This window comes from Rosa rugosa, chromosome 7 (genome assembly GCF_958449725.1).
Source record: "Rosa rugosa chromosome 7, drRosRugo1.1, whole genome shotgun sequence".
In the NCBI taxonomy this organism is placed as follows: Eukaryota; Viridiplantae; Streptophyta; class Magnoliopsida; order Rosales; family Rosaceae; genus Rosa; species Rosa rugosa.
The window spans coordinates 10,314,888-10,337,993 of record NC_084826.1 but is presented as its reverse complement, the minus strand read 5'-3'; the positions used below and the strand labels follow the sequence as shown (position 1 = coordinate 10,337,993).

The 23,106-nt window shown below is 39.3% G+C and overlaps 3 protein-coding genes across 10 annotated transcripts; 1 reads left to right on the top strand and 2 right to left on the bottom strand.

Annotated features, from left to right (window-relative positions):
- Window positions 1–8,479: 8,479 nt before the first annotated feature.
- Window positions 8,480–12,106, top strand: LOC133723360 (ultraviolet-B receptor UVR8-like). 2 transcript variants are annotated; one of them, XM_062150177.1, is made up of 11 exons: window positions 8,480–8,759; window positions 8,846–8,919; window positions 9,011–9,095; window positions 9,315–9,452; window positions 9,560–9,796; window positions 9,965–10,180; window positions 10,458–10,501; window positions 10,877–11,059; window positions 11,250–11,340; window positions 11,428–11,468; window positions 11,566–12,106. In XM_062150177.1, the coding sequence occupies exons 1-11, from the start codon at window positions 8,561–8,563 to the stop codon at window positions 11,686–11,688; spliced, it is 1,431 nt and encodes a 476-aa protein (XP_062006161.1). In that variant the 5' UTR covers window positions 8,480–8,560; the 3' UTR covers window positions 11,689–12,106. The 2 variants fall into 2 exon arrangements, with proteins under 2 accessions (XP_062006161.1, XP_062006160.1); XM_062150176.1 differs by having other exon boundaries at window positions 8,485–8,759; window positions 11,425–11,468.
- LOC133723359 (transcription factor LHW-like) lies at window positions 11,864–17,071 on the bottom strand. Of its 7 annotated transcripts, none has more exons than XM_062150174.1 (11): window positions 16,825–17,071; window positions 16,254–16,650; window positions 15,602–15,826; window positions 15,061–15,154; window positions 14,938–14,979; window positions 14,707–14,810; window positions 13,229–14,432; window positions 13,026–13,133; window positions 12,410–12,643; window positions 12,185–12,310; window positions 11,864–12,099 (listed from the first exon to the last, which is right to left on the bottom strand). In XM_062150174.1, exons 3-11 carry the CDS (start codon window positions 15,631–15,633, stop codon window positions 12,010–12,012), a joined length of 2,034 nt encoding a protein of 677 aa, XP_062006158.1. In that variant the 5' UTR covers window positions 15,634–15,826; window positions 16,254–16,650; window positions 16,825–17,071; the 3' UTR covers window positions 11,864–12,009. The 7 variants fall into 7 exon arrangements, with proteins under 7 accessions (XP_062006158.1, XP_062006154.1, XP_062006153.1 ...); XM_062150170.1 differs by having other exon boundaries at window positions 15,602–15,808; window positions 16,254–16,737; window positions 16,825–17,069; XM_062150169.1 differs by having other exon boundaries at window positions 15,602–15,808; window positions 16,825–17,069.
- Window positions 17,072–20,475: 3,404 nt separating this feature from the next.
- LOC133722809 (uncharacterized) lies at window positions 20,476–21,105 on the bottom strand. Its single transcript, XM_062149675.1, has one exon. It carries the CDS (start codon window positions 21,103–21,105, stop codon window positions 20,476–20,478), a length of 630 nt encoding a protein of 209 aa, XP_062005659.1.
- Window positions 21,106–23,106: the final 2,001 nt, after the last annotated feature.

Genomic DNA, 23,106 nt, shown 5'->3' with positions numbered 1-23,106 from the left:
AAATCGAGCTTCCAAGCGACCTCTGGGCATTCGCATCCGCAACCAATCCCAGATCCAGCTCCACCGCACCCTCTCGGGTCGGGTCATCAACAGCTTCCTCATTAGCTCCGAGTCAGACCGGAAAAGACCCAAACCCATCGATTCTTCCAACGGCAACGACCTCCTCAACTCTCTGATTAAGGATCTCCGCGTCAAACGAGTCTTTTCCCAAACCTATAAGCCACCCGAGAATCTAATCAACGACACCAAATCCGGCACCGTATTCTCTCTAGCTGAACCGGAAGGTAATTCAAAGGAGGCGAAGACTGGTGTTTTGCGGCTAAGTTTCGATGCGTTTTCCAGCGACTCCGGCGATCATTGACAATGCATAAGGTACAAAAATCGATCTCTTCTTCATGCTCTACACTATAGTATACATGGTTTTCGATTTTGCTTGAGTTATAAATGAATTGGTTTTTGGTTGCTTTCGGTGCCGACGGAGCTTACTGTGCACTGCGGTTTTCTGGGATTTTTTCCGGCAGCTGTTCAAGAGGTTTTGGGCTTGTATATGAAGATTTTTGGAGCATGACTAGATTCCTGGTTGGAATTGTTAATTCAAGGTATACTATGAATTAAATGGCTGGTTGTGATTATTGATTTGGGTTGCTGCTTGATCTTTTTGGGGTCGATGGCGAGGTCGCGGAGCTTCTTGGAGAGGCGGAGGGTGTGGTGGAGGAGCTCGGAGGTGGCGTGGAGGTTGGAGAGCTGGATAGTGAGGGCACTAATGGAGCAGAAGAGAGCTGGGAGAGTGAGGGTGTTAATGGATCGGACGGTGGAGAGGGCGTGGTCAGCATACCGGAGGGAGGAGAGCTCGGAGAGGAGGTCGGAGTGGCAAGAGAGAACCTCGGAGAGGAGCTGGGACTCGAGGAGGCGGATGGCCCGTTGGATCTTTTCAGCGGTGGAGGCTTTCATCTGAAAAGAGAGAGAGAGAGAGAGAGAGAGAGAGAGAGAGAGAGAGAGAGAGAGAGAGAGAGAGAGAGAGAGAGAGAGAGAGAGAGAGAGAGAGAATTTTTTTAAAAAAAAGATTAAATTAGAAATGTCTATTTTTCCCTCCTTGTGGGGTTTAAAGTCTGAAAAGTGGGCCCCTATGTCGACTCCAACTCAGCACATGACGTCATGTTTCGAGCCAAATTCAAATTTTAGACTCAGGTGATGTCATTTGAGAGTATAGGGACCAACGAGATTAATTCTCAGAAAGATGGACCAAACTGATTTTAACCCCAAAATTCAGGAGAGTAAACTGCAATTTTTTTTGAATTATATATATATATATATAGTTTGGCTCAAGTAAATGACATCTATACGTGGTCTCAAGAACTGATGTATAGTATCATGTATCACTCAAGTTTGCATAGGAGGTAAAGATTATAAAGAAGGCTAGGAAAACCAATTGCATGCACGTAAGATATATCTACGGCTTATTCATTCAAAATATATATATATATATATATATATCTACGGCATTTTGGTTAAATAGACTTTCTCCAAATTATTGATATTGAAATATAGTTGGCTTTAGTGTATTAATAACAACCCTTTACCTAAATCATTAACAAAGATGAAAAAGAATCGACCAATAAATACAAATGAAAAAAAAGAGGTGAAGATGGGGCACAAGGATATAGAAATTTGGGTCCAAATTGCAATCACCATCGCTGATAGGTATTGAAATTCTTGAGATGAACAACAAACTGCAAACTAATTAGAAATCAAAATTTGTGAAAGCAAATGATAAACTTAAGGTACTACAAATTCAAGGCACAACAACATTCCTTGCATTTGTGAGAAGGAAGTCTCCCTCATAGCACATGACTCGATGATTCCAGTGACCAAGATTTTGGCTATGGAGGTCAAGAATATCTGACTTCGTTCTTTGTTTTATTTTCTTCAGTTTCTGTTGAAAGGGTAGAACTGTATTTAAAAAAAAAATCAAAAAGAGAGAGTGTCTATTAAGTAATTAGGCCTATGTATATAAAATTCTTCAACATAATATTATCTAAAACACAATTAAAGAAAAACTGCAGCTACTTGAAATTAGCAATGGTTAATCGATACAATAGCTTTGGAATTCTGGAAACATGAGGCCTTAATGCACATACATCATTCACAAACGAGTCAATTAAATAAGGTTTCTAACGAATTTGTTAAAAAAATTATTAATTAAACTCATATAAAGTTATACTGTTGACGTCGTGTTGAAGATCTCTTAGAGCAGAAAATAATTTCATGCTCAAGTCTAAGATCAAAAGAGTTGGCCTTTAAAAATTCAATTTTTGCGATCACAGAGAGAGAGAGAGAGAGAGAGAGAGTATGACATTAGGGTTAGATTGTTAGACCAATAAACTAAGGAACCAACTCGATGTGGTTGGTTTGGCACAGTTCGGTGCGGTTCCTGAACGGAGATTATCGGTGCCAGATAGAAACCGACCCGAGAAAGAGGAGATCGGTTCGATCCCGGTTCCTAGTGTTATTCATCCCTCAAAACCGATGTATCACACACGTGTTATAATCCACTTAAACCCTAAACATATCAGCCAGTTCAAACTCGATGAAAACCTCTCCTCTCATGTGTTCTTCCCCCAATTCAACAGAAACCCTAAACATATCAGCCCCAAAATACAATCAATCGATTCAATCAGATTGAATCGAATCATTCCCCGTCCTTCAGCTTGACAGATTTTCATTCCCAAACTCGATTTTCATACCCAAACTCTTGCTTACGAACAATCTGGGTCTAGCCGGTCTGTTGCTTCTGATTCCGAACAATCTGAGCCATCATCTGCTTGCAATGAAATCATTGTTGCAAGCAATAACCCAGAAGCTGCCCCAAAATAAAAATCAAGCAAGGCTTGAAGCACTATTCCTGTGAAAAGAAAAAGAGGAAAGAAAGGCCATCAGAGGTCAGATGTTTGGGATCATTTCATGAAGGTTGATCATACATTAATCAAGACTGTTGATGGAGCTGAGAAGGTGGTTGGCAATACCAGATGAGCTTAATGTCAGTACTGTCCAACTCATTTGGCATCCAATCCATATGATATTGGTACTTCATCTCTTAGGAAACACATAGAGATAGTTTGTAAAGGGTACCCGGCTAGACTTAAGGTAGAATCTCGGCAAGAAGTGTTAACTAATGATGGGAAAAGAGGTCAAGGTACGTAGTTTAGTTTCTGTGAATTGGAGTCAGGAGAATTGTATTGAAGCTACTACTCATATGATTGTTGTCGATGAACTTCCCTTTAGTTTCATCGAAAAACCTAGGTTTAATTATTTTTGCAATGTTGTTGTGCCTTTCTTTAAAGTCCTTTGTAGGAAAGTGATAATGAAAAACTTTCTTTGCATATTTGGCTAGTTGCCTTGGTGATTGCTCATTTGATTCTTGGATAGTTGGATTGGTGGAATGCTATAATGAGGAAGCTGGAAGGAGTGAACTGTACTGCTGATGGAGTTGTGCAGTTGTGATTCACTGATTTGTGCACTGAACTGCTTTGGAGTTGTGTAGTTGTGATTTGTGCACTGCATTTGTGATCTATGGACTTGCTTTGCAGTTGCTTTGCTTTGCATTCTGTTTACTTGTTTCAATTTTTTTAGCTATTGTGGAGTTGTGATTTTGTTGGATTGCCATTTTTTTTTTTTAGTTTGAATTGATTGGTTGTTTTGTTCCAATTCATCAATTGTTATGAATTGCTGGAAATAACTCAGTAAATTGAAAAGTGTTGGTTGTGTTGTAGTTTTGCTTACTGCCTTACTTGTTCTGTTTCAGTTTGTACTTTGCACTTTTGCGGTTTGCAAGTTGGATAGTTTGTAATTTGTAATGGTAGTATTGCTTATAAGTTTGTGTTTTTGAGTTTGTATAGTCTATGTTTCAGTCTTTCTGATGTTGGATGAGTCATGAGTGAACTGATGCAATTTTGACTGTTTTGTACTTGTGAAACAGTTTGTAACTTTGTGAAACAGATGTTGGTAATGGTTACAAAGTGACTTTGCTGGGAATCTGTGTGCATACTACATAATTTGTAGTTCTGTAGTTGAAAGAGATGAGCATTTCTTTAGTTGTTATGTTTCAAGTCATTTCTGGTAGGAACTGTAAAAACTGAGAACCGAACCGTTTGTGATCGGTTCGGTCCCATCTCAATTCTCAAAGTGAAAAGCACCAAATCCGAACCGAAAATTAATACTCAGTCTTGATCTCAGTTCTACTACTTGAACTGTCAAAACAGAACTGATTCCAGCCCTAGAGTGTGTGTTGTTGCTGTTGCTATTGCAATTAATAAGAGAGACAATGAATGCAATTTTTTTTACTGAAGTCATAATTTTTGAATGAAATCATATACATCTCATTAATCTCATGCCATAATGGACTATTACATACTCTTCCTCTGTCATTTATGAGCATATAAGAAGTTTGTGGTAGTACCACTGAAATGCTTAGATTAGGTCCACTCATTAAACACTCCATGCTCACTTAAAAAAGCGAGCCTATAAACTATGTCAACACAACGACATAGTAAATAGGCACACCAAAATAAAAAAGTGCATAGCTCCCTTAAAACAATAGGGAATTATTAGAAAGTAAAAACAACTAACTAAATATATAGCAGGCCCAATGTCTAAAGGATAGTCAACCCTAGGCCCAACAGCAACCTGGCCCAGCATAATCTGCCCATGTGAAGATCTGTCAAGAGTACTCTCGAACTGCCGCCGCCTTTGTCCAACATCGAAACAAAAACCTAGAGCATCCCCTCCTACGCCACTCAATGGCGAAACAATAACGCGGTGCACCTAACTTCCACGCCATAGAAGCATTGAACAAGAGAACCAGCGACTGCCGTAAAAACTACGAGAACCAAATAATAGGAAACCATCCGTCCGGCGGCAGCTAACACGACAGCAGTGCGACCAAGCTCAGCACTAATGCCGCCCACCACCAATTGAAGAGTGATTGAAAAACAGAAAGTCGGCTAGGGGTTAACAAGAAGAGAGAGACGGCTAGAGAGAAGCCGCGTTATAGAGTTTACTTTCTATTTTCTGATAATGAATGCAGTTGGGGAGAGAGACGAGGGAGAAAAATGAAGGATAGGAAAGGAAAATAGGGATAAATTTGGTAAATTATTTTTATGGGGCTTATAGATAATTACTCAAGACTTATATACTCATACAACCTTTTACACTTATGAAATTAACATATACATAATAATTATATTAGGAAACATAATCCCAATTAATTATAGAAATTACATAGCTCATGCCGACAAGAATTATCAGCTTAGAATATTTTTAGCAATGCTAGCCATTTTTGAGTCAAATTTTAGCTAAAGTAGCTAAAAAGTTATTTTAGCTAGTCACTTTAGAATTACGTCTGCATCAATGCTCTCTATTTTAGCTAGTTTTGAATTTATATTATTTTTTAAATGAAGATTAAATAGTTTAAATATATTTATAAATTACATAAAATAACTTAAAATGAATGTTTTAAATTATAGAGAGCCTTATCCCGCTCTCTATATTTAGGAGCGAGATAGCTAAAAGTTATAATAGAGAGCCACTTAGGAGTCTGGTGCAGCTGCTAAAATAGATAAAAATCTAAACATGCTCTCTAAAATAGCTAAGGAGCCAAAATAGAGAGTCTGCTAAAAATGCTCTTAGCTATGTTATAAACAATTACAGTTCAAATACGACTTGTGCTAATTTATTTATTTTTAGGAAATGAGGTCAACACTTGTATTGAAATTTAGTGAGGAGTACAAAAATAACCCCCCAAATTACATAGTAGCACATGACCAAAGATGTAAACACAGAAAACTCACTTTCAAAAAGATTTATACAAATAACGACATGAGCCCAGGCCCAAAAGTCAAATGATGCAAGTCTGACTCCCAATTTTAATGAAAAATGACCAAAATACTCAGTTTGATAAAATATTTACGTGTATGCCACTGACCAAATACTAACGCCCAAAACGAAAACCCAAAACAGATAAGCATCAAGATAGCTCGACGCCTTAACCCATTCTCTGAGTATCTCGGCGGGTTTTCTGCAAATTTCGGCGATGATGCGAAGGTCGACCACCAACGTTCGAATGGTCTCGGTGTCTCGATCACGTCTATGGTTTGGGTTTTCACAGAGAAGCTCAGATGAAGTTGAATCGAAGCCGGAAGTCTCAAGCTTTCGGGCGAGCTTTCTGGGAATTTTCCGACTAATCCGGCTAGGGACTGAGCCATGCCGGTGAACCTACCGATGAGCTATCCGGTCAGTTCGAGCTTCGGCTCCGGCGGGAGCCACTAAGGCATCCGGCTCTCTAATACTACAGTCGCTCCTTGCTTTCCTCTGACTTCCCTTCCGGTGTTCTGCGGCGCCTCCGATCAGGACCTCTGGTTGTTCGATGAGCCGAGTCGGAGCAGTGCGAGGTTGAATTACTACGACGCCGCTCAGGCCAATAGGATTGCTGATCTGCTTCGTGCTACTGACGTCTCTTGCTTGTAAGTGTGTTATTTGTTCTTAGCAGCAGTTTTGATTTCCAGGTTTAGCTAGCTTTGACATTTAATTGCAGTAACGATTTGAAATTTCACCTGTTTGATTGTTTCTATCACCTTTGAATTTACCGAATTTTGGATTTAAGTAGGTTTTCAGTATAGTTGCATTTGTTTTTCGTTTTCTGTTTGTTAATTATTGCTAATATATATATGGTATAGTGTTAGGAAGCTGAGGGAGGATACTGCGGCAGTTCAATATGGCTATGTCCAACCTATGAATCTTCACGATGAAGTTTTACAGTACAATCCAGAAGCCTTTCAATACACCACTCCAGGTAAACGAAGTATTTAATTGCTTTTTAACCACCGTACTGTTGGTCGCAAGTGTAGCTACTTTAGAATTCACTCTATTGTTGTTTACGTGCAATTTTTCATTTTCCATATTGTTGCTTTGGTTTTCTGTGTCGTTGCTTGGCTACAACTAGCAAAATGCCTAGACATATTTTTTGTTACTTATTTTAATTTTAATTTTTAAAGTAAGAGTAGAAGAACTAAAGAAATTTCATTATGAGGGCAGTAGCAGGATTAGGCGATGATGAGTGCAGTAGCAGAACACAAGTACAAGGGCAGTAGCAGAACTGGACAAGTATGAATACAGCGAGTACAGTAGTAGGATTGGACAAGTGCAGTAGCAGGATTAGGCGATGACGAGTGCAGTAGCAGAACACAAGTACGAGGGCAGTAGCAGAACTGGACGAGTATGAATACAGCGAGTACAGTAGTAGGATTGGACAAGTGCAGTAGCAGGATTAGGCGATGACGAGTGCAGTAGCAGAACACAAGTACGAGGGCAGTAGCAGAACTGGACGAGTATGAATACAGTGAGTACAGTAGCAGGATTGGACAAGTGCAGTAGCAGGATTAAACGATGACGAGTGCAGTAGCAGGATTGGACGAGTGCAGTAGCAGGATTAGATGATGAAATTAGAGTAATAGGAGAGTAAGGTTTTGTGAAGTAACATAAAGAGGTTATTCTCAAGGGAAAAAAAAAAAAAAAAAAAAGTAACATAAACGGATTATTCTCAGAAGAAGAAAAAAATAACATAAAAAGATTATTCTAAAAAAAAAAAAAAAAGTAACATGAAGAATTATTCTCAGAAAAAAAAAAAGTAAAAAAAAAATAGTTAAGGGTAAAAAAGTAAATTGACTCATGACATGTTGCAAGTGGAGAGCAGATTGTCCTTATTTGTAAGATTTGATCCTCATAAAGGGATTAGATGTCAAAAGAAGTAGTCAAGGGTAAAAAAGTAAATTAAATCATGACATGTGGCAAGTGGAGAGCACATTGTCCTTATTTGTAAGATTTAGTCCTTATATGTTTAATTCAATCTTTAGAGGATGTATTTGTTAAGTCATCTTTTGTCAATAACTTGTATGTAATTTGTTATTTGAAATATCTTATTATATCAAATTTTCAGTTAAGCTCGTTTTTCTAAAAGTGGGATGAAAAAAAATTCCTTTAAAAAAAACTTAGAGATCCACTTCATGTCGGCTCAACTTCCAAGTGGAATTAAAGCTTCAATCAAATTTTTTTTTTTTTGACGTGAGAGATTCAATCAATTAAGAATTCAAAAATTAACGATTACTAGATTAAACGCATAGGTGGCACCCATCTGACCGTGGAAAATAAACATCTATGTGATCCAAACGAATATCCGTTTGCCACGCGGCGTGCGCTGGTGGAGTTCTAGTTTTCCCCCGCCCACTTGAACCGTAAAACAATTTATTAAAACTCGACCACGCGGCACTCCACCTAGAGCGCCTCACATGTTAAGTCGGCAATGGTCCTTCTCTTCCAGAAAGTTCCAACACCCCCGTGCTTTAAAAAAAAAAAGAATAGTGTTCCAAACTCGCGGCCCAGATGCTCCCACGTGGCACTCGTTACGTCCTGAAAAACGATTCGCCTCGATTTTCTGAGACCGTCTGAAACTTCAGACTAAAGGACGTTGCTTTTAGTAAACGGAAATTCAAAAACTGAGCTAGCTGCGATGAACGGGAACGAGGACGTGAAGATGGAGAATCGCAGAGAAGCTTTGGTGTATATGTCGGGATATTTACCGGGTGTCTCGCCGGAAAAGTCGCCGATGCTGTCACTGGAGCCGGTCCAGTTTCCGAGTCCCGTGGACGGTGGAGATTCGTGGAGGGACGTCTGCGGTGGCGGTTGTGGATTCGCTATGGCCATCTCAGGTTTGATACTCGAGATCTTGACCTGATTGGCTTTGTATTGCTAGCTGTTGGATTTTTATGTGAAACAATGTTGTATGTTTGATTAGAGAGTGGGAAACTGATAACTTGGGGATCGGCGGATGAGGAAGGACAGAGCTACTTGGTTGCGGGGAAGCATGGGGTAATTCTGTGATCTTGTAATTACGGAAATGAGTTATGAATTTAAACTCTTTGGGATTGATTTTGGAGTTTTGTGTAAATATGGTGTGAAGGAGACTCCAGGGACATTTCCTCTCCCAACTGAAGTCTCACTGGTCAAGGCTGCTGCTGGTTGGGCCCATTGTGTTTCTGTTACAGGTACAATTTCGTGGCCATGTCCCGGGTTTATGGATTGTAGGATCATGTACTACTGGATATTTGTGTTGGAAATGAAAGGATTTGAGTAGTTGAATTGATTGATGTGACTGCTTTGTATCTGTTGCATTTAGTATATGTGTGCATTATTAGCAATTTTATGGTTCCCCCATCGGATAGGAGTAGAATCTGAATAAAAGTTTCTAAATTTTTAACATACAGAGGCTGGTGAAGTATATACATGGGGGTGGAAAGAGTGTGTTCCCTCGGGGAAGGTATTCCATGATTTGGCTTTGGTGGGAAGTATTGACAAGGATGCTACAACTACCGGGAAACTAAGTTCATTACCAGCTGAACAAGGTAGGTCTGAAACCTAGGTTTTATCTTTGAGAAGCAATGGGGGAGATATTTTTCTTCTTCTTTTTTTCAGAATCAATGTCATTTTAAGACTTCGTTATGTTAAGCAGGAAGATCATTGTCTCAAGGCTTCAATTTTAGTGGTGAGACAGTATCTCATCTTGACAGCAAAAGGGCCGGAGAGGAAATTGCAAAGCGAAGGAAAACTTCGTCAGCTAAATTAGAACCTGAAAGCTCAACAGCAGCTGATGAACTCTTCATCGCATCGCCTTGTCTTGTAACAATGGGTCATGGTGTGAGGATCACTACAGTTGCTGCTGGCGGACGCCACACTTTAGCATTATCAGGTAATACCACGAGGTCAGGGGCTAGCAAGGCCCCGTATGCTTCTGATTTTTGGGATAGTTGCTATTTCCGTGTGGAAGTACGACGCTTTGGAAGAAGTACGACGCTTTGGAAGATTTTTGATGTAAAGCAAGACACCTGATGCATCATAATTTTAACCGAAGTTTCAGATATGGGACAGGTTTGGGGTTGGGGCTATGGAGGCGAAGGACAGCTAGGTTTGGGTTCACGGATGAAGATGGTCTCTTCTCCTCATCTCATACCCTGCATCGATCAATCTGCTTCTGGGAAGGACAGGTTTTCTGCAGTATCTCAAGGATCAAAATTTCCTGGAAGTTATGTGAAGGAAATCGCTTGTGGGGGTCGACATAGTGCAGTAATAACAGGTCTGCATTTCATGGATGGTTTTATACTAGTCATTGCTTAAAGTGTTAACATTTTTACCAGAGAAACAAGAAATAATCCAGGGATTAGGTCCGAAGGTTGTCTGTGTGAAAACAGATTTATACTTTTTCTATATTTTTTTTTACTTTGGCTAGAAGTGCAGCAGTGAGATTATTCTTGGTGGTTCTGTTGGTTCTCTTAATTTGATGAGAATCAAATTTTATGCAATCGTCTGCATATTTTTTTCATTCCCATCATTTATAATTTTACAATGCGCAGATGCAGGAGCACTGCTTACTTTTGGCTGGGGCCTGTATGGACAGGTGAGCTTGCTATGCTAGTCAAGTTGTCCTTCATTGAGTGAATTATGTTCTGCTGCACCCTCATTAAATTCTATTAGAGTTGGGAGTGCCTACTCACTAGCTGTTCAATTGGAATAGTATTTTTCTTATTTCTGTGTTTGCTGAGCCTTAAATTTAATCAAGCTGATTCCTATTGTTTACGTCTGAATGTGGTGCTTCTACCTTTCTTTTGAGAGGCGAAAGGCAAAGCCTTACGAATTCTCAATACATGGAGAAATAGGAAAAAGAAAGAGAGTTGTTTCGCTTGTGTAACGAGTCCCAACTGCTAGCAGTCATCTCGTGCCTAAAGCATGAAATTTATATATATATATTTTAAAAGTTTTTCTTTTGATCCAGTGTGGGCAAGGGAATACGAAAGATCAGCTAAAAGTTACTCGTGTGGAGTCATTAGTGGATACTAGAGTGAAAAGTATAGCTGCTGGACTATGGCATACTCTCTGTATATCTGTTGATGGCCGTGTATATGCTTTTGGGGGTAATCAGTTTGGACAATTGGGAACAGGTGCTGAGGAAGCTGAGGTAGGATCCACAGTTTTTCACTTTATTAGTCTGGAATGGATGCATTAAAATAGTGTTTTGACTCGGATGCTTTTTGGTCCTGCAACTTTAAAAAATCTGCAATGTTTTATGCTTTGTTATACCCTTCACAGAAAATTAATCTTTGCAGAGGAGTTTTTTGTGAACTAACTGAACTCATCTACTACTTCAGACTCTACCTAGGCTTCTGAACTCTTCAAGTCTGGAAAATAAGCATGCCAAAGCAGTTTCCTGTGGAGCACGCCATAGTACTATACTGACGGGTAAGGCCAAAGAAACTAACAAGGTTTTAAATGGTTCAAAGAACTCAATCTGGTATAAATACAGTTTTATTTATTTGTTTGCAGAAGATGGTCAGTTATTTAGCTGGGGATGGAACAAGTATGGGCAGGTATGGTTCCCTAGTTCTATGATCAAACATTAAGCTACAAACCAATATATTGCCATATGTTCTTGGTGAAAACCTGTCTATTCCTGTTTGAACGCAGCTTGGTCTGGGTGATTCTGTGGATAGGAACATTCCTTGTCAAGTTTCTATAGATGGCTGCTTGCCTAAGCATATTGCATGTGGCTGGTGGCACACACTATTGCTGGCGGAAATACCCATTTGAAGTGATGTCCATTAGAAACAGAGACAAGAGGATGACAGTTAGGATTGACCGACTAGCAAAGTAGTCTGTGTTCTTAGATGCATGCTGTTTGTGCAGAATATAACATTTTATCAATACGTGCGTGCACGGAGGCTATGAGCTTTGTATTCCATTCTTTGTAGTTTTTAGAAGCTAATAGTCTTCAAACAGCAAATAATAGATAAATCTCTCTTGAGTTTGTACGCAAACAATATAAGTACTTCTAGTGATTCATATACATTGCACGAGATATTTCCTTTGTCTTCTCTTTATTATCTGGTTTACAATACAGGAGACGGTGTCTCAGATCTTGCTTGATAGGGAACCTCTTCTACGTTGCAGTAGATGTAGAAGAGGCCAAAACACATCCATTCTGTGAAATCCTCTGGGAGCCTGAGCATATTATGGGAAAATACCTTTAAAAAGGAGAAATAAGCTTCAAATATATTTCACACAACGTAGTGTTACAAAACTATACCTCAACAACAAAATGTGCCCACAAGTTGTTTGAGCGGGTTTCCATCACACCCTTCAACACTGTTAACTCCAACCGTCTGATAGCTTGGGCGATTTCAAGAAAGAGCCCGTGTTCATCACATAGCATCTGCAGTAGTGAATAGTAATTGGAGGTTGGGTGAGATTTTGCTAACAGAGGTATTGGTTTGGAAAATTTAAAAGTGGGGGTAAATTGTAATGAACAAACCTCTATGAGCATATGCCCTGGGTGTTCGAGATCTTCCACTACAATGGGACTAATCTGGAGTTCATTTCCAAGTTCAAAAGCCCTGCTTGTGCCATTTGAGGATCCACTTGGGGTCTCATTTGTGTTATTGCAACGAGGTGCCTGCAGCATCATCTCAGACCAAGTCAAACTTGTAATGCAACTGATAATTTGGTAAAATAAAGGATAAACTGCAAGCTCCTTGAAGAGAATCATCTGCAAAAGGAAATGCAAGTCCTCACAGAAGCTGTTTCACTTTGATACTCTGTTACACATGAACAATAATAGTTTTACACTCTGTATGCAGAATTCAAGTTCAGGGGACAACAGTGGTGCTTGTGATGACTGTTCAGCGATATTCAGGTTTAGCTTCCCAAATTATTTTACAATCTTACTAAACGCTCCGGAGATGAAAAGCTATGAACATGAACTGTTCTCTTGTACAGGCATTATGTTAACAATTCCTACTGTTATACTCATGGTTCCTCAAACTGTAAAGTAGTTGACAACAGTTTCTGAAATTCATACAGCAAGATATCCTTGCTTTTGAAAAAAAAAAAAAAAAAAGACACATGAGACATGAATTAACTTTGCATACCTCTTGATCTTGATGTGCATAGGACTTCAATTTTTCAGCTTGGTTAGACATGCTTCTTAAATACATCATGTGTTTTATTGTTCGGTCCAAAAGGCCATCAATGCTGCACTGAACTTACCACAGATGAAGATTTCCTAGTTAGAAAAATATATGTAACCATGTACTGCCCCACAATAAATACTGAAATGTAAAACAGTACAAACCTTGGCACCATTTGGGACAAGTTCTCGAAGTTCCTTGACACGATCCTGAATCAGTTGTCTATCTCTTGGTCTTAGCTTTGGGCTATTGCCAGGTTTGGCCCTTCTTGCATTGGTGCCGGACAACTTCTGTTCCCTTTTAGGCTGAGTAGGAGTGTGTCCTTTTGTTCCCTTTTCTTCCTGCTCATTGTCAACCACAGTGTTCATCATGCCTGTGAAAGAAGATGAAGTCTTGCGCGTGGCAGGCAAAGCAGATGTATGGCTCCATATCATTGGTTCACATTCCATCGGGCCGCCCTCTTCAAATTTCAATTGTTTATAGGAAGCAGAAAATTGTCTTGATGAGGTTGTACATGATTTAATACCATCTGATATGCTAGATGATGTGTCATCTTTGGCTACTGAAGCTTCCAAGAGGTTCTCAGCATCACATCCGTTGGAAAACCATGGTGGGTTAATGCTGCTAATAAGATCTTTCTGCACACCAGAGCTGCTACATGTATCATCAATGGAGATGGATAAATCCCATAACTGTTCATTGGTTTGTCTCTGGAAAGATGTTCCAAGTGCTTTGTGTAGCTCACTAGTTTCAGGAAATTCAAAGAAATTATTCACACTGTTGTGCCTTGTATCATTATTGAATTTGAACAGTTGTTCTGCTGCACTTCCAGCGGTGTTAGAATTGAAACCACCAAAGGATTCTCCAAAAACTCCAAAATTATAACCGCCATTCTGAGAAAAGGCAAAAAGTTCTTCCTCCTGACAAGACAACCCAAATATCTGATTTTCCACCATATCCAGCACACTAGTGTGTGTAGACTGATTGACTGTATTTGCTTCTCCAGTGGAACAAAATGCCGGAACACCAATCTCACATTCACCTGCATTTTTAAGAACTGATGGATCTATTCCAAAATGTGGATCTTCAATGGTTGGAAATTGCACAAATTGCTCCAAAGTCGACAGTAGGTTATCATTCCGTCTGTTGTTGCCAATATCTTCTGACGTTTCAACTTTCAGTGGGTTAATGCCAACAGTTGATGACTCATATGTGTTCTCCATTAAACCAGATAAAAGTGACCAAGAATATGGAGCTTGAATGCCCCTATTTAAGTTGGAAGATACAGCTTTCCCCATGAGATTGTGAATATCATTGAATCTATCTTTCATAAAAGCAACTACTGCCAGATCTTCATCAACCTGAAATCTTGATCGGACAAGAAAGGTAAATATAAGATAATCTACAATCAGATAGACGAGGGTACACTCACAGACACATATACAATGCGATACAGAAACTAGACTGAGAAGCAACACAAAGAAATTACTTTCCCGAAGGGAAGAACATCCCAGATACATGCAGCATGAGCTACAACATACAAAACTGCTTGTAAACTATTCATTTAGTAAAATGACACCGGAACAGGGCATATATTGCTTATCTAGAAAAGGATGTGACACTCACAACCAATGACACTCACAACCAATGCAAGACATTTAGATTAAGTTTAGAATGAGCAGGCACCGTTTCCAAGGAGCCAAATTGCAAAACTCCATGTGGAAGTACAGGTACAAGCAAAATTGTCTGCATGAAAAATGAAATAGGTCAGCAGATTTTCAATCATTTTGAAGTAATTACATATGGATATTGAGCAATAAAATTCTCAAGCATGCAGATGTCACTAGGATTTTGACTGAGCCAAACAAGTTACCTTGACCCCCAATGCAAACTGAAGCAACCATTCATCTGGACACTGCAAATAAAAGTATACATCTTTCAGATAAACTGTTCAGTACTTGCAGAATTATCATGAACTTGTTCTACTAAAACTTACATCCGAAACTAAGTTAGAGTCAGATACGCTGGTGCGCAAACCATCGAGGAGCACCCAGCTATGGTTTCCTGTACTTGCAACCTGACCGACAACCCTGAGAATTATTCAAATCCACAGTGAATCAATTTTCAAATCCACAGTGAATCCACAAATCCACATGAATATTAAGGCATTGTATAGCTTGCTAGTATCTCTTTAAGAGACAAAAATTGTGCAACGTAGGGTCAATTACGATGGCTCAATTTTTATAAGTGCCTTGTATACATCAGTGTGTTTGTCAGGAGAGAGAATCTGTGGACAAGCACAGTAGTAAAGGCGATTTTGCCCAACCGGAGTGTTAGGGACTGATGGTGAAGATGACATAAAGTAAATGTCTTTAAGATCATAATTTTTAAGGTCCAAGATGAACTTACCAACCACAAACTTCTATATTGTTGGTGGAAAATATTGGTAATTCGATATTTTCAAACACATTTTGAACATGTATATAGAAAATTTTTGAAAAGAATTTACAGAGACAAGGGTCAAGATAAGATTGTACCCCTTTCCAAATGTGTACTGAAGATGTGACATATCAGCCACTGCTAGTCCAATTGGATACCCCGCAGATCCACCTTCATGTATGCCTGTTGCACACTTCTTAAAAGATATCTCATTCGCCTCACCAAAGTAGATACTATCTGTTGCACGATCCACAGTTTCTCTTGGTTTGGGTTGGTGACAGTACCCATCCTCCCAGCTCAAAATCCTTTAGATAACAACAAGACTAAAAAGCATCATACTGGGAATCATCAGTAGCTTCAATACTCATGGCATACAGAATATACTCGCACTAATAAAACCACTGGGATGTCAGAACTCAAGTCTAGTAAGAAGCGAATTTTCAGGAATTGTAGATTATATGTTTCGTTTATGATTCTAGAAGATGAAAAGCACAATATTAGACCATGTTTGGCAGCACCAATAAAATCAGGAACCTAATGGCGATTTTAACAAAAGAATCTAACACATAAGAAAAAGAAAAAAACATCTTGATCATCATAGAGAAAAGTTTGAAACTTTAAAATGTTAAAAGCATTTTCATGAACAACTTTATCTCTGAATCCAAATCATGCCAATCACAATGAAATCAGTACAAGTGCAAAATTCTTCACAAAAACCGAAAGAATGGCTCAAAGAAAAAAACAACTCACAAATCGGTCTGATGCTTGAGCTTCCAAAAGACCCCATAATTCCAAAGCGAATTGCTGCAGAGGTTCTTCAATAACTGCCTCAGAGCAGTAGTCCCCATCTCTTTTTAACTCTCTCAAACGCTCAAATTAAAACTAACAAACACAATCAATCACATTCAAAAACCACAAAAACACAAAGAAAACACTCCCTAACTGCCCCGGTACGAAGCCCGACCCGCCTGTTTAATCCGTAGCCCTGCTCTTCTCTTAATCGGAGGACCAGTCGAAAACAGTTCCATCACTAAACCTGCTCTTTGCTCTCACTATCACTATCACTATCACTATCTAAACTCAACTCAATCAAAAACCACCTAAACAAACCGCGAATCAACCACCAAAGTTTCGGCGTTCATAATTTCTGCAAAGACCAAAGCAAAAGGCGTCATTGACTAGCTTGGACCCAATAATCCAACTCGCGCTGCTGTCGCAGATGAGCTAATATCGCCTAATCATTCGAAAAAAGAAAAAAAAAACAAAATTGACTGAGACTGATCAGCTACTTCAAGAAATGACAAAAGTCTGTTAGCTTTACCTCTAGAACTGAAGAAGTGGCTCCTGTTGTTCATATTCGTTAGCTTCCATGACTCTCTCTGTCTCTCTCTGTGTATTAAGTGAACTTTGTGTGGAAGCAATTTGGCCTTTTCCGAACTCCAAAAGCTCAAAACTCTCCAAACGACACAACGTCTTCTTCACCCGTCGCCAGATGGGGTGGGGTGGGTATGAGTTTATATAAAAAGTTGCCGCCACCGGAGAACCGGTCACGTTTAGTTTTTTGGGGGCGGATTTGAAACTTGTTCAAAGTCAGATTCTATAATTGGCTTTGAATCATAAGTGGGACTGGGGGCCCACAGATCTGTTTTTTAATGGGCCGGAGGAGGGCCCGTGATCTGGTACTCTGGTTATATATAATAAAAAAACAAAGAACGGAGGGGATTCGAGGTAAGCGCGTAGGTAGGCGAGCAGTGAATCTGGTTGAGAAAACTCGCGCCTTTTGGCGGGTTCTCTGACGTGGGCCGCACTCTGCCCCAATAAACGACACGTTGCACCATTAAAAGAAATATATATATATATATATTAAATTTTGGACCTTCGACTTTTCTTGATAAAAAATATTCTGTCTTTGAATACTTGTGTGTTGGAGGCGAAGCTTTCGCGATCAGGACAAGAAACAGTGAGTTCCATTTGGTAATTTTTGTTTATTCAATGTCATTATTATGGTTTTAGTGTGTAACTTTCATGCTTTAATGATAACCATTAGTGGTTTTAAGTAAAGTCATGGATGATTTAAGTGCAAATTAAGCTGTATTCGATGCTTTGATCGATGCCCACCAAAGGGTTTTTGAATTTGGGGATGTCTTAATTAGTTTGAACTAGTGGAGTTTGCGAAAAGTTATCAGCGGTCTATGTTTAGTTATTCTACCATGTGTTTTACTCAGTACATAGAGCGATGTTGTATTGATCTAACTATATCTGTTTTGTTTATCATCATTATTTAATGTCAGTGAAATTTGAATTTGAGACTTGATTCTTATCCATAAGTCCATAACTAAGAGGTTGTATTTGAGACTTCTACCTTGTTGATTCTTATCCATAAGTCCATAACTAATTAAGAGTTGTAGCTCACCAGCAAAGTCACATATATGATAAATAGGCATAGGGAGTTTTGTCTACTCTAGTCAGCAATAATACATGGATGAAAAAATAACGTAAACGTAACTTGAGAAGACATATAAGATCCCCATTTGATCAACAATGACAGAAAGATAGTTACATTACTAGTATATTAATTAACAACTTTCAACACGTAGAATTAATGCAGATAAGTAGTCGAAGTTTTCTGAAGTTTTATATACGTACAAACCCTTCTAAAGCTGATAATAGTTGACTTGGCTATAAGCAAACCGATTGATTAAGCACTATTGATTGCACTTTGCATGATTACGTCTAAGAAATGAAGGTTAGCTACTACAGACTCCAAATAATGAATATTTATATTTCAATTATACTCACTTAATAGACATGAGGTAGGCGCCATCGACATATTCTGAAGCAGTTAGAGTGTTGACTTCACTGCATACTGTTGCTATTGGTTCTGTGATTTGTTTATTAAGTTTGGTTGGAAGATACCAGTGTATATCTATACTATTATTAAGAGAAGAGGCTTTGTTAGCCAAAACTGAAAATTTTGACAGATTTATCCCTGAAAGATTAAAAAACTTTGACAATAAATTAAATCATAAGGGTAAATAGGACAATTATAAAATAGATTTTATTAAGAAAATTGAAAAAAAATTATCCCACAACCTCTACTTTTCTCTCCCACTATTTTCTCTCTGCAATAACTACCCATTGAATCTATTTTCTTTTCTTTTTTTGAAAGGGAATCTATTTTCTTTTGCAGATAATTTTTTTTTTTTTTTTACAATTAAAATTTTTCTTACACATGCAGAGCATGTGATTGCAGACTAGTATACAATGAGACGAAGTGGCAATTTATGTGCTAACCCGAAAACTGTGTTGAATTTGATTTAATTAAAAAACACAAGTTTGGTTTGTGAAAAGTTTCATCTCCCCTGTCGTGGCAGTTAGCTTAGCAACAATTGGACCGACCACCGACCATGTATTTCTTAAGCTCAAATTATTAGACTGCTGGCGGCTACAACAGAAGTCAGCTCTATGAAAATTCATAAAGTATCAAATAATCTTTTGGTGTCTCTTCCAAGTAATGATCTTATTTTTCTTTTGAAACGGCCGAGTGATGATCTTATTAATCTGGAGGAAATTATGTAACTACCAAGGAAGATGCCATTTATGTATGAACCCATGAAGTACGAATCTGATGTAGGAGAGTAATTGGAAAAAAACTCAAAAAATAGAAAAAGTATTTGGCTATTCAGATATGCCTAATGTACAGCATACAACCTAGCTACCACTTTGATTATAGCTTTTACAACTTTTACAATTGTTTCGAAAATTCACGTTCAGAATACATAAATGGTGGAGTGAGTGGTTAAGTAATTTTGTATAATTTTAATTTTATTTTTTGGTATTTTTGATTTGACGTTATTTCTCATCACATCAAACAGATTTCTATGTTTTTTAATATTTAGGGAGTATTTATGTCAAAATTGCAAGTTATGATTGATAAACCCTTTTTTTTTAAATATAATATAGATGATACGATAGTTTAATAAGATGACTCTTTTTTTATCAAATGAGACATACCAATAGTATGCTCCGTTCATAGAATAAAGAAATAGTACAAGACTACTCCCATAACACAATTAAGCTTTGAGTAGTCTATGCCCCATACAAACACCTCGCCTTGCAGGCAATTTATTCTACCTAGTCTCACACGCCGAGCATGCAATTGTGGTACGCTAAAACTAAATACTTCCACAAGACTCATAGAGGTATCTCTACTAGCATAGACAATAGTAACTAGGCTAAACCTATCAAACAACTATTGGCTCCTTATCCCTTGATGGATTGGAACCATGAACTGCCTCTACCACGGTGAATTCCGGTAGTCCATTCACCAATTTCTCCTCCTTCCTAGGAGTCTTGAGCATCTTTGCTGGTGACTTCTTCATAGGTGAAGCATGCACAACCTTAAGCTCCTTTGCCTTATTCTTTGCCCCTTTTGGTCGTCCCGGCCTCTTCTTGTAAACTTCCTTCACATCTTTCACAGAACTCAATCCCATTGTCATAGCATCCAAATTTGTCCTGCCCACTGCTAAGCTCAACCGCAGCTTCTTTGGAGAGATACCATCTTCCTCCACACGTTTTCGACGCATACCACAACTAGGAACTGCCTCCATCAACGCCTCACTTGAAATACCACTCCCAAGCAACTCCTGCCCTAAACCTCCCGAAGATGGCTCACTACCAGTCTCCACCTGCTCGTTCAAAGATGCATTGTGCACCCCAGAACTTCCTTCACCACTACCGGTGACAAGTCGACGCCTAATTTCCTTTCTCCCCTTTGGTTTAGCTGCTGGCAGAAACCTCTCTAGCCCTACCTGTGGACTCTGCTGTGCTCCAAAAACCATCGACGGTCCAACATGAGGAAACAACTCCACACGGTTCAAAACCCTTTCAAGATTTCGCCGTGCCTGCGATTGGTTAATCCTGGCCTCAACCGGCAGCGGCGTCCCAACGCATGGTTATCCCACATGAGTAATCAAACCACACTCTTGACATCTGCCATAGAGGTTTTCAAAGAAAAGTCCAGATCCACATCAACCCCATCATCCACCGTGAAACTCCGTCGGAAAATCACAGGCTGCAGAAGGTCAACCTCAACTCGGATCCGAATCCTTCCTTCTTCAAATTCTGTTGTGTCCTTCTGCACATACCGCCCCAAAGCGCTACCAATCCTTCTCAAGCAACGATCAGTATGAAAATCTGGTGGCAGGCCACGTACCTTGATCCAGAAGGCTAAAGTAGAGAGCGGAACATCCTTGATCGCCTCCACCCCATCATACGGTGCTAGAACGACCGGAGCTCTATCAAAGCCCCAAGGACCACCTCTAAGGATCCGGTTTCGGTCTGTTGGATCCGTCAAGGTGAACAGAAAGCGGTATCCATGTTCCTGAGCAGTGTACCGTCCATTCAGCCTCCATGCACGCCGGAACATGCCCATGAACGATCTCTTATTGAAAGCCCTAGCCGTCAACAACTTCCCCACCAGATACGTTTGAGAACGACGCAAACCCTCTCCACGAGCCGGACGAAGATCCACCGGCCTGCGAACGTCGGCCAGTCCAAGAGAAGCTGCCAGCCGAACAGCCATCTCATCCACCTCCTCCATGTCGTCAAGCTCAAAGACTTTCGAAACTAGGGTTTTTTCTTCCCTCTCTCTCGCGTTAGCGGCTAGCCTTAGATACTTTAATAAGATGACTTGACATAAGTTTATAATAAAACATAAATTTGGATGAAGGTGACTAAAGTGTATCTAGCTATAGCTTGGTTATGAAAAGTTCAGAGCGGGGTAGGGTCATATAATATCACTATACTAACATATACTTGGTTACAATTTTTTTTTTTTTTTTTTGAGGATGTGGTTACAATTCTTTTTAGAGGTCATACAATGGGATTAAAAAAGGTTAGGTGAAGTATAGTTATCCATCATTAAATCGTTACATGGGTAACAACGTAAACTTCGGGGAAACCATGTTGATGTTCTTCTTTTGATGACGTTTCTTTCAGGAGCCGGAACTAATTCGATAAGTTCTGCTTATTGCTTACAATCTAAGCTAAGCCTCTGATGACATCTTGTAGCCAATAGACTACTGCCGACATGGTTGATCAAGTCATAGCAGCCAAATTGCTGATGACGATCAATAAAAACGACTTATATCTATCTAGTTACTTGGTTTATATGAATCTCACATCAAACGTAGTAATTTTCTGGGCCATTCTCATTACTTAACTGCTGTATCGAGTTAACATTTCGTCCATTTATGGATCCAGATGTAAGTATGTAACCACTCAGCGTTGAAGAAATGTAAACAACAAATTAAATAAGGGAAAACGAAGTCCGGATATTACACTTAGGCCATGTTTGTTTCCTGGAAAGTGGGCATTGGGAAAGTAAACACTTTCCTTTCCTGCGTTTGGGACAGCCAAGGAAGGGAAACACTTTTCCAAAGGAAAGGAAAAAGTGAGGGAAATTGGTTCCCTCCCCCCCCCCCCCCCCCCCTCGGAAACACTTTCCCAAAGGAAAGGAAATTGATTCATTTCATTTTCACCAACCAAACATGGCCTTATACTCAAGAACGTCGACCGACAATTCCATAACAGAGAGAAGTGAGAAGTTATTGGTCCGACGGCAATATAATTATAGAATTGCCATACAAACACGTGCGTGGGGCTCACATTCAATTATACATCTTGTAATTAGTCATTTAAGATTAGGGTTTAAACAGTGAGAGATTAGGGTTTACAGAGAGAAAAAATAAATAATAAATACAAGATTAGGGTTGGTTTGTTTGATTTTATTTATTTATTTATTTATAGGGTATGTTTGCTGGTTGAGAATCTTGAGATAGTTTTCAATCCTTTAAAATACCAGTGTGCTTATTGAGCAGCTGAAATACACTGCAGCCGCGCACCTCCAAATGTGACCAACAGATCGATTATTAGTACTCGACTCTAATATATTAGGGTTTTGCTAAATGAAAAGTACTGGGTCTAAGATCGATACACAAGCCCCAAGGCATGGCTGCATTCTGAAATGAAAAAAGTGTCAAAAAAAGCGTAGTGCAGTAGTAGTAGTACGGAGGTGGAGTGTAAATGAAGGCACCAGACCAAAAGGAGCATTCAACAGAGAAAGGGCACCTTCCTCTCCCCAGCTTACCAGCCAAACCCTAATCGAATCTTTCCCTTGCTTTCACCACTCGTCGCTTTCTCCGTTGAGCGTACGCGTCACAGATGGGGCTACTGGTTAGGCCCGCGCTACAGTATCTTCGCAGGAATTATTGCACAGTACTGAGACAAGGGGTGCTTTGTCGGGGAGAGACACCATACCTCTTTGTTTCTTTTCTTTTCCCTCCTTTTTCTTCTTCGATTCGTTTTGCCTCGTCTTTATTCAATTGAATCTTAACCTAATGCCAAAGAAGAAATTCAGATCGTCCATGAATCCTGTCATTGAGAGAAAGAAAGCTGCAGGTGGATGAGAACGATAGAAATTTGACTGATCAACATATGTGGAATGTGTCGATATTCTATTACGGTGATTGCCAGTGACCGGAATTTTTCTTCGTGATAATGAAACATGAAAGTGTGCCTACTAATTTGCTTAGTTTGATCT

Bases quoted from the DNA above. Each gene is read 5' to 3' on its own strand.
- LOC133723360 (XM_062150176.1), top strand. From the start codon at position 8,561: ATGAACGGGAACGAGGACGTGAAGATGGAGAATCGCAGAGAAGCTTTG. The intron at 9,096-9,314 runs GTACAATTTCGT...TTTAACATACAG, and splicing joins CCATTGTGTTTCTGTTACAG to AGGCTGGTGAAGTATATACA. The intron at 11,469-11,565 runs GTATGGTTCCCT...GTTTGAACGCAG, and splicing joins GATGGAACAAGTATGGGCAG to CTTGGTCTGGGTGATTCTGT.
- LOC133723359 (XM_062150170.1), bottom strand. From the start codon at position 16,351: ATGGGGACTACTGCTCTGAGGCAGTTATTGAAGAACCTCTGCAGCAAT. The intron at 15,155-15,601 runs GTACAATCTTAT...AATAATTCTCAG, and splicing joins CAGTACACATTTGGAAAGGG to GGTTGTCGGTCAGGTTGCAA. The intron at 12,644-13,025 runs GTATGCAAAGTT...TTCCTTTTGCAG, and splicing joins ATGCACATCAAGATCAAGAG to ATGATTCTCTTCAAGGAGCT.
- LOC133722809 (XM_062149675.1), bottom strand. From the start codon at position 21,105: ATGGAGGAGGTGGATGAGATGGCTGTTCGGCTGGCAGCTTCTCTTGGA.